This window comes from Halichoerus grypus, chromosome 3, assembly GCF_964656455.1.
Source record: "Halichoerus grypus chromosome 3, mHalGry1.hap1.1, whole genome shotgun sequence".
Classification (NCBI taxonomy): domain Eukaryota; kingdom Metazoa; phylum Chordata; class Mammalia; order Carnivora; family Phocidae; genus Halichoerus; species Halichoerus grypus.
In genome coordinates this window covers 169,289,852-169,306,025 of record NC_135714.1, presented here as the reverse complement: position 1 = coordinate 169,306,025, position 16,174 = coordinate 169,289,852, and the positions used below count along the sequence as shown (strand labels likewise).

At 37.5% G+C, this 16,174-nt stretch overlaps 1 protein-coding gene across 6 annotated transcripts in view; it reads left to right on the top strand.

Annotated features, from left to right (window-relative positions):
- HOOK3 (hook microtubule tethering protein 3) overlaps nt 1-16,174 on the top strand; it is a 106,523-nt gene that overhangs the window by 68,778 nt on the left and 21,571 nt on the right. For all 6 annotated transcript variants that reach the window (XM_078069556.1, XM_036102348.2, XM_036102350.2 and 3 more), the window contains 3 exons: nt 1,605-1,674; nt 3,992-4,132; nt 14,016-14,103. In XM_078069556.1, the coding sequence (XP_077925682.1) occupies nt 1,605-1,674; nt 3,992-4,132; nt 14,016-14,103 (299 nt within the window). The remainder of the gene's footprint in view (nt 1-1,604; nt 1,675-3,991; nt 4,133-14,015; nt 14,104-16,174) is intronic.

Sequence of the window (16,174 nt, the reverse complement as noted above, 5' to 3'; positions counted from 1 at the left end):
TTTAACCAAGGAGGCAAAGACTTGCACCCTAAAAACTACAAAAGTATTGAGATAACAATACTATCAAAAGCAATCTACAGATTCAGTACAACCCTTATTAAAATATTATTGGCATTTTTTGCAGAAACAGAAAAACCCATCCTAAAATTCATATGGAATGTCAATGAACCCTAAGTAGCCAGAACAGTCTTGAAAAAGAAAAACTTTGGAGAACTCACCCTAATGATTTCAAAACTTAATAAAAAGGTAGCAATCAAAGCAGTGGGTATAGGCATAAGGACAGACATACAGACTAATGAAATAAAGAGCCCAGAAATAAACCCTCCTATATATATGGTCAGTTGATTTTCAACAACGGTGTCAAGACCATTCAGTGGGGGAACTGAAAGTCTTTTCAACATACTCCGCAGGAAAAACTGGATATCCACATCCAAAAGCATGAAGTTGTACCCCTATACCATATTAAAAAAATGAAATCAAAATGGATAAAAGACCTAAATATAAGAGTTAAACCTATAAAACTTTTAGGTGAAAACGGGGAAATTATCATACTTTGGATCTGATTTCTTGGAATTGATACCAAAAGCACAGGCAATAAATGAAAAAATTGGACTTCATCAACTTTTGTGCATCAAAGAACAGTATTGATAGTGAAAAGGCAACCCGTAAAATGGGGAGAAAATATTTGTAAATCATATATTCGGTAAGTGATTGATATCCAGAATACATAAAGAACTTATACAACTCAACAACAGCAAAAAACAACTAAGCTCACAAGTGGGTAAAGGACTTGAATAGATATTTCTCCGAAGAAGATATACAAATGGCAAAAAAGCACATGAAAAGATGTTCAGTATCAATGTCATTAGAGAAATGCAGATCAAAACCACAATGAGATGGTTCACATCCATTTGGAATGGATTATTACCAGAAAAAGAGAAAGGAAAGTAATTCTTGGGAGGCATGTGGAGAAATTGGAACCCTCGTGCATTGCTGGTAGGAATGTAAAATGGGGAGCCACTGGTGGAAGAGTTCGGGGGTTCTTCAAAAAGTTAAAAATAAAATCACCACATGATCCAGCAATTTCATCCCAAAGTAAATATCCAAAAGCATTCAAAGCAAGGACTCAAGCAGAAACTGGTTTACCAACGTTCGTAGCAGCATTATTCACAGTAGCCAAAAGATGGAAACAGCCTAAATGTTCCTTAGCAGATGAATGGGTCAAGAAAATGTACATGTATATATTTGTATACATATACATATCCAATGGAATATTATTTGGCCATGAAAAGGAATGAAGTTCTGATAAGTTCTGCAATATGTTTGAGTTTTCAAAACATTATGCTAAATGAAGGAATCCAGACACAAGGTAGGTAGTGGTGATGGTTCCGCAGCATAGTGAGTGGAGTTACTGCCATTCAGTTATACACTGTACAGTTGTTAAAATGGTGATAATATAAGGCAACTGTGACATGGTCTTTTACTTGACTAAAATGAAGACTTTAAATGTTAAAATTAACGCTTAAAGTAGAGTTTCATGTAGAAACTAAAAGAAATCAATGTACTCTCTCTTAAACCTTGCATCCGTATTTGTATATTTATAGGGTTAATGCCTCTGGGAAGTCAAGAATCTTCAGATAGTCTGGCAGCAGAGATTGTTACACCTGAAATCAGGTAAGGAGATCGTGAAATTCAGTCATACTGCACAGTATTCCTGGAGGAAACTTAGTCCTCTGCAATATAAAGAGGATCAGTTTCTTATTCCTTATTACTGACACTTTCAACATGAACTCAGTATTTAATGTCCATGTTTGCAGCATGTTAGAAGCTTTCTTCAGTTGGCCCAAGAGACTTGATTTTCCCACTTCAGTAGGATAATATTTCACACATTCATGACAAATTAATATATTCGTGATTGGGTATCCTTACCAGACATTTAGCAGTGAAACCACTTGGCTTAAAGACAAAGGTTACGCCTAGCCAGCAGCCTGCAAAATTAGCACTAAGATTTATTTGTTAACTATATGAAATGGTCTGGGAAAGATATAGTAGACAGAAATATCTCCCCACCTCTACTACTCTTCCCTCAATATTACCTTACTTTCTTAGTCATAGTGTTTCTAAAATTCCATTTATTTCACTATATATCTGGCTTGATATGTAGGAATGAAAAATTAGGGGAGAGGCACCAAGTGTCCAGCAGAAGGAGAATGATTAATCCTGAATATTGCTTTTACCTTCTTTGGGACTATTTGCCCGCCCCCCCCTTTTTTAAAGATTTTATTTATTTATTTGAGAGAGAGAGAGCACATGAGAGGGTGGAGGGTCAGAGGGAGAAGCAGACTCCCTGCTGATCAGGGAGCCCGACGCGGGACTCGATCCCAGGACTCCAGGATCATGACCTGAGCCAAAGGCAGTTGCTTAACCAACTGAGCCACCCAGGTGCCCCTATTTGCCGCCTTTTAAAATTGACACTGTCCTTGACTCTCCATAACATCTTTGAGGGGTATTAAATGAAATAATGGTTGTGTAAGAGTTTTATGAACTCTGAAAGTTACCATAGGCATTCAGTTACTTGTTGAATAAATGACAACAATATTAATTTATTGTTGTTGGCATTTATTTAAGGAGGACAAACAAAAGGAGTATAATGCAGCACCAACAGTGGAAGCATCTTGTATACCTTTTACTTTTCTACCATCTGATGTGGTACTTTATTATTGGACCACTTGTGACATGGTCTTTTTTTATTTATGAATGCTTCTAGTGCAGTTGGATTTTTAATCTGAGGAAGAGAAAAATGATAAAAATTCAACAAATAAAATGGCTTCTTTGAGTATGACTCAATACAAATTTAAATATACTCTGTTTCCAGAAGAGCTATCAAGAAAATGAAATGGTTGTGGTGTCTGGGTGGCTCAGTCGTTAAGCGTCTGCCTTCGGCTCAGGTCATGGTCCCAGGGTCCTGGGATCCAGCCCCACATCAGGCTCCCTGCTCTGCGGGAAGCCTGCATCTCCCTCTCCCGCTCCCCCTGCTTGTGTTCCCTCTTCGCTGTCTCTCTCTGTCAAATAAATAAAATGTTTAAAAAAAAAAAGAAAATGAAATGGTAAAAGAGATGAAATATAACATTGTATTAGTTGAAGGTGTACAACTTGATGATTTCATATATGTCTGTATTATGAAATGATCACTGCAGTAAGTTAACATTCATCACCACACGTTTTTTTTTCTTGTGGTGGTACTTTTCCTTCGAGCAATTTGGCAGAATGTGAATATTGTCTACAAATATCCACAAAACTACTTTTCCAGAAATTAATCCTAAGGAAATAACCAGTAAAGCTGATTGTTATTAACTTGTTAAAGCTCAAAAGTGGTAACAATCAAATTCGGAATAATTGGGCATTGATTAAGTAACAACTCATCTACACTGTTTAACATGTCATTTAAAGTAGTCTATTATCGTTAATGTATAATGTTTAATGATATGAAAAGATTGTGAATAAGTGTAAACAGATGCAGCTCTAATACACCTTGTTAGCAAGAATACAATTTATGCATATTTATGGGAATGGGCAGAATGCATATCTTGAAGGCATTCTTCATTGAATATTATATCTTGACACCAAGTGATTAGCGGTTCAAGAACATAGCATTAGAGGTCATGTTTTTTGATGAGAACCAAAGAACAAATATATAAATGCATTCATAGCTTAACCATTTAAACCAAAAAGGAAATAAAATTTTGAAATATCATTCATTACAAATCATAATATTTGAAGATGCTGTTATCTTCACATTATCCATTCTGAAAAGAAAGTACTAAAGACCTGAAATGTAATGTCTTAGCCAGTTACAAGAGCTAAATTCTTTGCAGGTATTTTGTTTTTCCTTTCTGTTTTCTGTGTGAAATCTGTAATTATGCATAGCTGGATTTTGATAATGATATTGTATTGATGTGCCACATAATCAGTTTTTCTTTTGCTCTTTCAGGGAGAAACTTATTCGTCTTCAGCATGAGAATAAGATGTTAAAAATTAACCAAGAGGGTTCAGACAATGAAAAAATTGCCTTATTGCAGAGTCTTCTGGATGATGCAAATCTACGCAAGAATGAACTGGAGACAGAAAATAGGTAGGAATGTAGATAGATGGCAGCATTTAGACACAGGTTTCCTCTGTTTTCCTTGATTTTGATACCCTTAAAGATTTGAATTTTATTTTGAATACTGATAATGTGTTATTCCATTTCATTTTTTTTTTCTTAAAGATTTTATTTATTTATTTGACAGAGAGAGACACAGCGAGAGAGGGAACACAAGCAGGGGGAGTGGGAGAGGGAGAAGCAGGCTTCCGGCTGAGCAGGGAGCCCAATGCGGGGCTCGATCCCAGGACCCTGAGGTCATGACCTGAGCCAAAGGCAGATGCTTAATGACTGAGCCACCCAGGCGCCCCTCCCATTTCATTTTAAGAGGACTTTAATCCATTTTCTCCATTTTCCTACTTACGGACAGACATGTGGAAAAGTTTTGTGCCTCTTTACAACAGCATTTCCCTCTGTATTTCTTCAAGCAGGATGATACCAGACTCCTCCCCTTTTCCCTTTATAATTACTAATTAAAACTAGAGGATTAAAAAAGAGTCTGATCATTAATTCAACCTTTCACAACAATTTCAGTTCTATGCATTACCAGATTAATAAAGTTTACCCTGTTTTTATAAGCTAATATGTTGAAGGATCAGTTGATGTGAGACAAATAGGATCTATCATAACTGAATTGACAAGAACTTTGAAAAAAAAAAAAAAACAACCCTGTTATTTCTTGTGAGCCTTAAATGTCATTCATCTTATAAACAATTCAATTACGAGAATTTAGAATCTGCAAATTTAACAAGAAAACCACTTTTCTGCTTGTAAGTTTTCAGTGTATTGAATTATGCAGTCATTCAAAGCTACTTTAAAGCAGTAGCTTACTCTGGAAAGGATTACTTTTATATTTTGTTGTGACAATCTTTTGGTTCTTTCCCTTTTTGGAAATGTTTCTTAGATACCAAACATATTTCCTTCGCGCTGTGATGTACTGTCATTTTTGAGGGATTTGACATTTTTATTAATGGTTTCATAGTTTGCCTGATATTACAGATTGTTTATTATGCCTGATTGATTTGACACTTCCCAGGTGTGAGTTGATCTTGTGAGTCAGCATTGTTATGACAATTTTACATGTTCTGCCTTTCTTGGCACTTTAATTTTTAAAGCTGCTGAGGAAGAATCAGCAAACAGTATAAATACCAGGGTGATTATTAGAGCAAAATTAAGCATAAGCAGAAGGAGAATAGTTTTATATCAATTCTTAGAGCATAAAGAATGAATACTTCTTAAAAATACTTAGAAAAAGTTTGAAATGAAAAGGGGAGAGAAGGGAATTGCAGAAAGCAGCTGGTAATCACACAGTCCCATGGTGAAAGCACCTTCTGTTCAACTCCATCATCCTTTGCCTCCAGGCTATATTTTAACCATCTTACAGGAAGGCCTTCTGTGTACCCTAATTTTTTTCCAGTGAATCAACCACACAACTTCCTTTATAATGCTTTGCATTGTTTCTCATAGGCCTTATAGCTGTTGGTCTTCTCTCATCAGAAACAAAACAACTACTTGTCATTTGTACAGCACTCATGTTGTAGATGACAGATTACCTCCCAAGTCCCGATGGCATTTACAGCTGTTTACAACTTAGTATCGTGTTTGTTCTCTTTTTTTAAATCATTTTATCTTATTTTTTCATCATGATCAGTATACTCTTTAATCCCAATCCCTTCTTTCCTCCATCCCCACACCCATTTCCCTTCTGATAACCATCAGTGTGTTCTTTATAGGTAAGAGTCTGTTTCTTGATTTGACTTTATTTTTTCTTTCCTTTGCTTATTTGTTTTGTTTCTTAAATTCCGCATGTGAATGAAATCATGTAGTATTTGTCTTTCTCTGGCTGATTTATATCACTTAACATTATACTCTTTAAGGAGCTCTTTGATGTTACTGCAAATGGCACGACTTCATTCTTATGACTAATACTCCATAGATAGGTGGTATATATACCACCTCTTCTTTATCTATTCACCTATCAGTGGGCATTTTGCTGCTTCCATAGTTTGACTATTGTAAATAATGCAGCAATAAACATCGGGGTGCATATATCCTGTTGAATTAGTGTTTTTATATTTTGGGGTACATACCCAGTAGCGCAGTTACTGGATCATAGGGTGGCTGTATTTTTAACTTTTTGAGGAACCTCCGTGCTGTTCCCACAGTGGCTGCACCAGTTTGCATTCCCACCAACAGTGCAGGAGTGTTCCTTTCTTCCCATAGCTTCGTCAACACTTGTTTCCTGTGTCTTTGATTTTAGCCATTCTGACAGGTGTGTGGTGATATATCTCATTGTAGTTTTGATCTGCATTTCCCTAATGATGAGTGATGTTGAGGATCTTGTCATGTGATGTCTCTTGGCCATCTGGATGTCTTCTTTGGAGAAATGTCTGTTCATGGGGCACCTGGTGGCTCAGTCGGTTAAGCGTCAAACTTCCTCTTGGGTCATGATCTCAGGGTCCTGGGATTAAGCCCCACATTGGGCTTCCTGCTGAATGAGGAGTCTGCTTGTCTCTCTCTCTCTCTCTCTCTCTCTCCTTTTGCCCCTCCCCCCAGTCATGCTCACTCTCTCTCTCAAATCAATAAATAAAATCTTAAAAAAAGAAATGTCTGTTTATGTTTTCTGTCCTTTTTTTTAATTGAATTTTTTGGGTTTTGGTTGTTGTGTATGTTTTTTCTATCTTTTAGATACTCTTTATCAGATATGTCCTTTGAAAATAGCTTCTCCCAGTCCATAGGTTACCTTTTAGTTTTGTTGATCGTTTGCTTTGCTGTGCAGAAACTTTTTATTTTGATGTAGTCCAATAGTTTGCTTTTGCTTTTGTTTCCCTGCTTCAGGAGACATATCTAGGAAAACGTTGTGATGGCTGAGGTCAGAGAGATCACTGCCTGCACTCTCTTTAAGGATTTTTATGGTTTTAGGTCTCACATTTAGGGCTTTCATCCATCTTGAGTTTATTTTTGTGTATGATCTGTCCATTGATATAAGTGGGTGTTAAATTCCCCTACTATTATTGTATTACTATAGATTAGTTCATGTTTGTTATTAACTGTTTTATGTATTTGGGTGCTCTCATGTTAGGTGCATAAATTTTTTAAATCTTTATATTCTCTTGTTAGATTGTCCCCTTATATGGTATCCTTCTTTGTCTCTTGTTACAGTCTTCTTGTTGTTGTTGTTTTTTTAAAGATTTTATTTATTTGAGGGGCTCCTGGGTGGCTCGGTCGATTAAGCATCTGCCCTCAGGTCATGATCCCAGGGTCCCGGGATCAGGCTCCCTACTCAGCGGGGTGCCTGCTTCTCCCTCTCCCTGCTTGTTCTCTCTCTCTCTCTCTCTCAAATAAAGATTTTATTTATTTAAGAGAGAGCAAGAAAGCATGAATCAGGGCGAGGGTCAGGAGAAGCAGGCTTCCCGCTGAGCAGGGAGCCCAGTGCGGGACTCAAGCCCAGGACCCTGAGACCATGACCTGAGCCGAAGGCAGATGCCCAAACAACTGAGCTACCCAGGCATCCCTACAGTCTTCATTTAATTTTTTTTTTAAAGATTTTTACTTATTTATTTGAGAGAGAGAGAGACAGCGAGAGAGGGAACACAAGCAGGGGGAGGGGAGAGGGAGAAGCAGGCTTCCTGCTGAGCAGGGAGCCCAATGCGGGGCTCGATCCCAGGACCCTGGAATCAAGACCTGAGTGGAAGGCAGACACTTAACCTCTGAGCCACCCCGGCACCCCCAGTCTTCGTTTTAAAGTTTACTTTGTCCATTATCAGTATTGCTACCCTGGCTTTCTCTTGACAACTATTTGCATGATAGATGTTTCTCCATCCCCTCACTTTCAATCTGCAAGTGTCTTTAGATCTGAAATGAGACTCCTGTAGGCAGCATATAGATGGGTCTTGTTTTTCTATCTACTGTCACCCTGTGTATTTTAATTAGAGCATTTAGTCCATTTACATTCAATGTAATTATTAATAGCTGCGTATTTTTTGCTGTTTTGTTACTTGTTTTGTGGTTGTTTCTATAGTTTTTATGTGATCCTTTCTTCCCTTGCTCCATTTCCTGGTTTGTTGGCTTTCTTTCATAATATATTTGGATCCCTTTCTCTTTATTCTTTGCATATCTATTACTGGTTTTGATTTGTGGTTACCATTAGGTTTGTATATAATATCTTATGCATATAGCTGTCTATATTAAGTTTAAACCCGTTTTTTACTCCTCTCCCTCCACCCCATGTTTTAGGCATGTGGTATCATATTTTACATCCTTTCCTTTTATGAATCCCTTGACTGAATTTTACCAAAATACTTATTTTTACTACTTTCATGTTTTTTACTTTTCATACTCCTTTATGGCCTTTCCTTTCCACTCAGAGTCCCCTTTCATATTTCTTGTAGGGCTGGTTTAATGGTCATGAATTTCTTTAGTTTTTGCTTGTCTGAGAAACTATCTCTCCTTCTATTCTGAATGGTAGCCTTGCGGGATAGAGTATTCTTGGCTACAGATTTTTCCCTTTCAGCAGTTGGAATAGCATGCCACCCCTTCTGTCCTGTGAGGTTTCTGCTGAGAAATCTGTCAATAGCTTTATGGGGTTTCCCTTGTATGTAACTGTTTTCTTTTCTCTTGCTGCTTTGAAAAAAATTTTTTTAATCCCTACTTCCTGCCATCTTATGTGTCTTGGTATGGACCTTTTTGGAGGAGGCGGGGGGTGGTCTCTGTGCCTCCTGGATCTGGATATCTGTTTCCTTCCCCAAATTGGGGAAGTTTTCAGCTATTATTTCTTCAAATAAATTTTCTGCCCCCTTATCTCTCTCTTCTGAGATCTCTGTCATGCAGATGTTATTACCTTTGATGGAATCACTGGTTCCCTAACCCTGTTCTGAATTTGCTTAATTTTCTTTCCTCTCCTTTGCTTAGCTTGGTTACTTTCCATTGCTCTTTCAGGTCATTAATTCATTCTCTGCTTCATCTGGCCTGCTATTTATTCCATCAAGTGTATTTTTAATTTCATTAATTGTGTATGTCATCTCTGATTGGTTCCTTTTTAATGCTGTGTGAAGGATCTTACTGATGTCCTCCATTCTTTTCTCAAGTCCAGTGAGTATCTTTATGATCGTTACCTTATATTCCCTGTCAGGCATATTACATGTATCTGTTTTGCTTTGGCCTCTTGCTGTGGTTCGGTCCTGTTCTTGCATTTGGCACATATTTCTGTGTCTCCTCATTTTGTCTTATTTTCTGTGTCTGTTTCTGTTAGGAAAGTCAGCTACTTCTCTTGCTCTTAATGATAATAGCCTAATGAAGAAGAGGTCCTGTAGTGCAGTGTTGCCTGTTCCTCAGGGCCTGGCACTTCAGGGAGGGTCTCCTACGTGTGTGCTCTGCTGTTGAGTCTTGACCTCTTTTTCCTCCATTCCAGTGTATAGAGGCTCTCTTTGCCTATTGTGGGCAGTGTTTGGTCACCAGCAGGGGTGGGGAGGGTTTTAACAAGGTGCACAACAGTGTGCTTATGAAATGAGATCTGCTCCACAAATGAGACCAGAGGTCCCACAAAACACACAGGTTGGGAGATGTGATGTTGGCAGGGTTTGTGCCAGTCTTCTGGAGGGTGGGAGGGGGTGGTTGGGGGGGGCGCTACAGCACTGGGCCTAAGGGGAGTGTGACTAGGAAGGGTGGAACCATGGGGCAGTGCTTAGTGCAAGGAAGTTAGGTAGGAGTGGTGGCTATGCGCTTATGCTGGGGGACAGGAGGAGGGAAATGGCACCTGCCAGGTCCTTTATTCCTGGAAGGGTCTCTCTGCATGATCCCTGTTTCTCTGGGCCACATTCGGAGATGGGCAAATCACTCCCTCTGGCCTACCCTCGGCGTTTTTCAAATTGCTAGTTCTGTGCTGTATCCACACTGCTGTTTAAGGGCTGGGACACTGCTTCCTGTTGCAGTCAGGGCTCTACCAGAGCCAAGCTCACCAGTTTTTTAAATTCCAGGCTTTAAGTCCTGCTCGTTTTAAGAACTCAAGAAATTTAGCCCCTCTCACTTTCAAAGTCAAATATTACAGAGATCCATCCTCCCTGTTCAGGGCTCCCTGGTGTGAAAGTGTGTTTTCCACCTTTCTCCATGCCACGGGCTCCCTCCCCACTGTGGGCAGTCATGGTCTGTTTCACTCCCAGGCTGTGACTTTGCCCTTCCTACCTTCTTTGATGGGACCTCTTCCCTACCTTTAGTTGTGAAGTTTGTTCTGCCAGTCTTCGAGTCGTTTCCTGGGTTATTTACACTCATATGAGTGTTATCTAGTTGTAACTGTGGGACATGGCAAGCTTAGGGTCCTCCTACTCTGCCATCTTCCCGGCAGACCTTTTTCTTGAATTACAGTACTGATTGATAACTTACCTTTGTAGTATGACCATCTGTAACCTAGAAGAACAATAATAACAGCTAATGTTTATTAAGCTTTTGTTTGTTCCAAACATTGTGCTATTCGTTTTAAATATGTGGTCTTATCTTTATTAAAGTTTTACAGGTGAGGGAATTTGGGCTCAGACCCAGGCTACCTGAATTGAAAGCCTCTACCTAATCCATACCTTTTTTTTTTTTTTTTTTTTTTTTTAGTTTTAAACAATTTCTACACCGAGCATGGAGCTTGAACTAAATCCGAGAGCAAGAGCCGCATGCTCCACCAACTGAGCTAGCCAAGCACCCCATCCATACCCTCTTTCTTGTCAGCTTATCTTTTGCCATGTTTGCAAAACATTTTTTTCTGTCTTCCCCTCATGGAATGCTTTTTCTCTTAAGTGAATTACCCTAAGTTTGTTCTTACTGAGTTTAATAAGTATTTACATGACCTTGTCTCTAACTTAACTTCTTACTAGTTCCACTGAATCTTTTAACTTAAATGCAGTTTGATCACCACCAATATATTGTCTGTCAGAAGGAAAGGTTTGTAGTAACCTCCAAAGTCCTTCCAATTAGTTTTCCCAGTAAGTTGGCATTTTTTAAATCTGTAATACCTGCTAACCCTCACTTAGGGAGCTTTGTCAAAGTATACATGTTCTTTTTCCCTTCCCTCTCAGAGTTTATTATGATCTCAAGTTCACCCCTTTCTATACCCCCCTGACAATTATATGTAAGTAGATTTAAGATGTTAACTAACTATGGACACCTGAGTGGCTCAGTCAGTTAAGCATCTGCCTTCAACTCAGGTCATGATCCCGGGGTCCTGGGATTGAGACCCACATCGGGCTCCCTGCTCAGAGGGAAGCCTGCTTCTCCCTCTCCCTCTGCTACTCCCCCTCCTTGTGTGCTCTCTCTCTCTTAAATAAATAAAATCTTAAAAAAAAATCTAAAAAAAAGATGTTAACTAAACTTCTGAAGGGGGAGAAAATAGGTAGAGACAATTCACATTTATAGAGTGCATATTATGTACAGATACTGTGCTGGACGCTCTGTATGTTATCTTACTCTTCTAAACAACACCATGAAGTAGGTATTATAATCCTCATTTATTTTGATTTTTTGAAGTTTGCATTTTTTGGAAAAAGATGAGCTCATATATTTTTTTCACTTATATTTGTGTGGCTTCATACCTGTGTGTGTGTGTGTGTGTGTGTATACTTCACACTTTAACAGTTATATTGCTGTGGGTGTTGGTCTGTTCCCCCTTACTAGACATTTGAGTTGTGTTCAAATACTTGAACATCTTGATATGGATTTATTATACATTATGTTAATTACCAATGCCTAATAGGTTATAGTATTTGTTGACTAAATAATTTCAAAATGGCTAAGATGGATAGTTGAAATACTCTAATAGTTTGAAATATATTTTCATATTACTTTCTGAAAAGATTGAACAAAGTTACAGTGTCACTAGTAATGTATTTATATATCTCCCCATATTGAATATGGATTTTCAGATAATTCCTTCACTATTTAAAAAGCACCCAAATTTTCTATTCCTTGATTTGAAAAACATCAGTTATTATTATAGATTCGATTGAATTTTTACTGTGATTTTCACTAATTATTGAACTTGGAACATTTATGGTAAGAATTTCTTACAGTTTATTTAGTAAAAAAAAATTGTTTATTGAATTTTCTGGCTGTTTGGATTCTAAGAATTCATTGCCCTGTTTCGTCCTTAATTCAAGGTAGTCTGGCTTCTACCATTTCACTAAGGTGTTTCCTACTAAAATAACCAGTCATCTCTTAAATGGCCAATCCAGTGGGAGCATTCAAGACTTTATCTTTCCTCATGTCTATTGTATTCATTATTGTTGATCATTTTCCCCTTAAACTTTTTTTTTAATTTCAGTTAACACACCTCTCCTATGTTTCTCCTAATTCTCTTCAGGGTGAAGTTCCTCTTTCTACCCCTCTGGTTGGTGACCTGCCATGGACCATCTTTGTTCTTCTTTTCCACTCTTCTTCACATTCTTTCTAGTTAGTGTTTTTTTTGTTCATGGCTTCAGTTAACTCCAAATGGCTCTCACATCTATATTTTCAACTCAGAGTTCTCTTTGTGCTTCAGATGCAGAGATACAGCCTTTTGACAGATATCTCTAGGCACTGCATTTTCAACAAATACAAAATAAGTTTATCTTCCCTTCTCAACCTGTTTCTCCTGTATTCTCCTCAGTAAATGTTTTTCAGTAGCTCAAACCAAAATCCTAAGTGTTATTTTTTATTCCTTGTATTCTTTTGCCCTTTAACTACATACCAACCTTGTTACCTCCTCTTTCGGGCAGACTTAGTAATAATTGTGGTAGCCTCCTCCCGGTCTTCATACCTTCACTTTGACCTTTTTAATAACATTTTACTGTCTCAAACCAATGTGATCTGTCTAAAATGTTGTCTAAGTTTCACCCTTCTTGCAGCCCTTTAGGGTGATTGCCCAAGACCTAGGGAACCAAGTTGGTGTATTGGATGTTACATCATAATGACTTAGAGAATTTCTGAGCTCCAGAATCAGCATTATTTTAAAGGCTGGGTGGGTTATTCCATTTCAGCCAGATTTTAGGCCAGATTATAAGTTCTAAATACTTCTGCATTTCATACAAGTTTGCACCCAACCTCTCCTCGTCTCTGGTTTCACCTCTAGCCATTCTTTCCCTCATAATTTAGTCTTTAGACATGCCATTCTTAAAGAATTTGTTATTATTTATTTATTTTTAATTTTAAGTAGGCTCCACGCCCAACATGGAGCTTGAACTCACAACCCTGAAATAAAGAGTCACATGCTTTACTGATTGAACCAGCGAGTCGCCCCCTTTTTTAAAGATTTTTTTTTAAGTAGGCTCTAGACATGCCATTCTTAAACTCACTATACCCTTTCATTTTCTGTGTGCTTTGGACATGGTGAATTCTCTGTCTTAAATCTGCTTTCCACCCTTAATCACTTAAGTATTTTATTTCTTGTTCCAGTCTCAGTTCAGTCAAGCCTAACTCCTCCACACAATTAGATAAAGTTCTTGCTGCTTCAGGCAGTCATTATTCCTTTTTGGTACCTCTTTGTGCTATGTGGAAGTATTTATCTTGTATTTTAACATTTTGCTTCCCCACTAAATTCCTTGAGTATAGGGATCTTTTAGCACAGTGCTGAGCACAGTGCCTGACACATAGTTTGAATAAACATGTATTGACGTGAACTTCAGATAATTAGATACGTATAAGTACACTTGTGCAACAAAATATGTCCACTAAAGTACCATTTTTTTAAATCATCATAGAACTTTCAAGTAAAACGAAAACCAGAACAGTGAGCTGCACTACTATCTTAACATGAGGGTTTGTTTTGTTAATTATACTGTCTTTCTAACCAATATGACAACCTAGGGAGAAGATAGAAATAAGTCTGAACTTGGAAGATTAATACGCATTTGATTTCTAGGCTGGTGAATCAGAGACTTCTGGAAGTGCAGTCACAAGTTGAAGAATTGCAAAAATCTTTACAGGATCAAGGCTCAAAAGCAGAAGATGTAAGTTTTGATATGTACCAACCAATAGTTTCACAGTGTTAAGAAAAGCTATAAGTTTTGTTTTTTATTTGATTGTCTCTACCAGAATAATGTATATTGGTTATGGAAAAGAAGCAATATTTTCCTTTTACTAACATTCCTTATGAAAAGGACCAGACAGTACTTCATTGTACTGATTGGAATCACTCTGCTGGGAATAGAAGTTTATTTGTAGTTATTAGCTAAGGAATTAATTGAGGCATTGTGGAGTTTTTGTTTTAGGAAATGGGGAAGCTAGGATTTTTTCTTTAAGTTTTTATTTATTCACTTAAGTTCCTCTACACCCATTGTGGGGCTCAAACTCATGACCCTGAGATCAAGAGTCCCATGGTCTTCTGACTGAGCCAGCCAGGCTCCCTGAGGCCTTGTGTTATAAGTGTGTTCATCTCAGTTTTCAGAGTTCAGGGTTTTTTCAAACTCTGGCCAACAACAACAAAAATGCTGGTAGAAATTTAGCATGTTCAAGTAGAAATTTTTTATGTGTAATTGATATTCTTAAACATAATGCTATCCTTAGAAATAACTGTCTCTGAATTTCTGAATCCCTCTTGCTACCCCTACCCTGCCCCACTCAAATATAAGTTCACGGACCTTTTTTTTTAATATTCCCTTATACTCTGCATAACTGTCATAGCCTTGCCTGCTTGACTGGCATGCTCACATTAGTATATAGTAAATGTGTTGAGCCAGAACTGGATGGACTTTCATCTTCTCATGCTCACTTTCTAAATTATCACAGTGCTTTTGTAGCACGTAGTAGTCAGTCTCTGATGAAAGTGTAAATAAGTTTTGCAAATCTTTTCCATTTAATAAGCAGTATACAGTGCAACTGCAACTATAGAGTATTCAAAAATAGTGTAAAGGGGGAGACCTTAATTTTAGTGACCAATCTTTGCTTCAGACAGTTGGTTCTTCTTTTATTATTGTTAGTGTAATTTGCTATAAACTCTGGCCTTTGGGTATAAACCTCTACATAGTTGCTTTCATTGATAGTCTTTTTGGAGAATCGTCAAAACTATAGACACATCATTTCTGTCCAGTCTTATTAATGTAAGAACGTATGAAAACAAAAGGAACCAATGAAAGGGTGTTAAACCAGTTATATTACTTAAAACCTGCAAATATTAGATCTAGAAAGCTCATTATTGACCTCGTTTTATGAGTTTCATAAACATAATCTACTATTGGCAGTATGCTCTTTCTAAGATCACTGGTTTTGGTTTATCCTTTAATTAATGTGTGGGTAGTCCTTCTTAGATCCCAAATTGATTCCTAGTTCCTAAAATTGTCACCAACATCTAAACTACCTTATTCCTTATTAAAATAGAACTAGTTTGAAATGTCATGGTTTACTTTTTAAACATGTTTTTAATCCAGAATGCTGAGCCAGAAAGAGGTGAAGCAAAACCAACATTATTGTATTAAAATATTAGTAAGGCTAACTAAGACTATCTTAGAGATGAATTTAAGTGATTTCTTCAGTGAAATCATTTGGTCTCTAAAACTTTGAGGAGACTTTTTGTTGCTTTGTTATGGGAGAAAGGGAAGGGCATGTGGTACATAGGAAAAAAGAATGGCAGAACATCAGTATCAGCCTACCTTAGTGTTATAGCGACAGCCACCATATGTACTTGATTCTCTTACTGGTATTAGAACATACAGAAGGAGTTTATTCTGTAAAAAAACAATTTTGCGTAGCCTGATTTAGGTATCACTGTGGTAATCAAATCTAATTAAATATGCTGTGTGCCGTTACTTAGAGAACATACTTCAGAAGTGAGTGCCAGCCCTGAAAGTACTATTTGCGTAAGTTAGTTTATTTGACTGCCCAGATGCTAAAGAGAGGTGTTGCTCTAAATTCTTATATATTCCCTTAGAGTTCTTTCATATATATATAGAAAAGATTCAGATAGGAACTTTCCTTATTGTGATATGCCTCAAATCCAGCAAATGTTTGATGTTTTCGTCTTCTCTTTCACAAACCTCTAGTGTTGCATCTCAGGAATATCAGGTAGTTCGTAGAACAACCCGC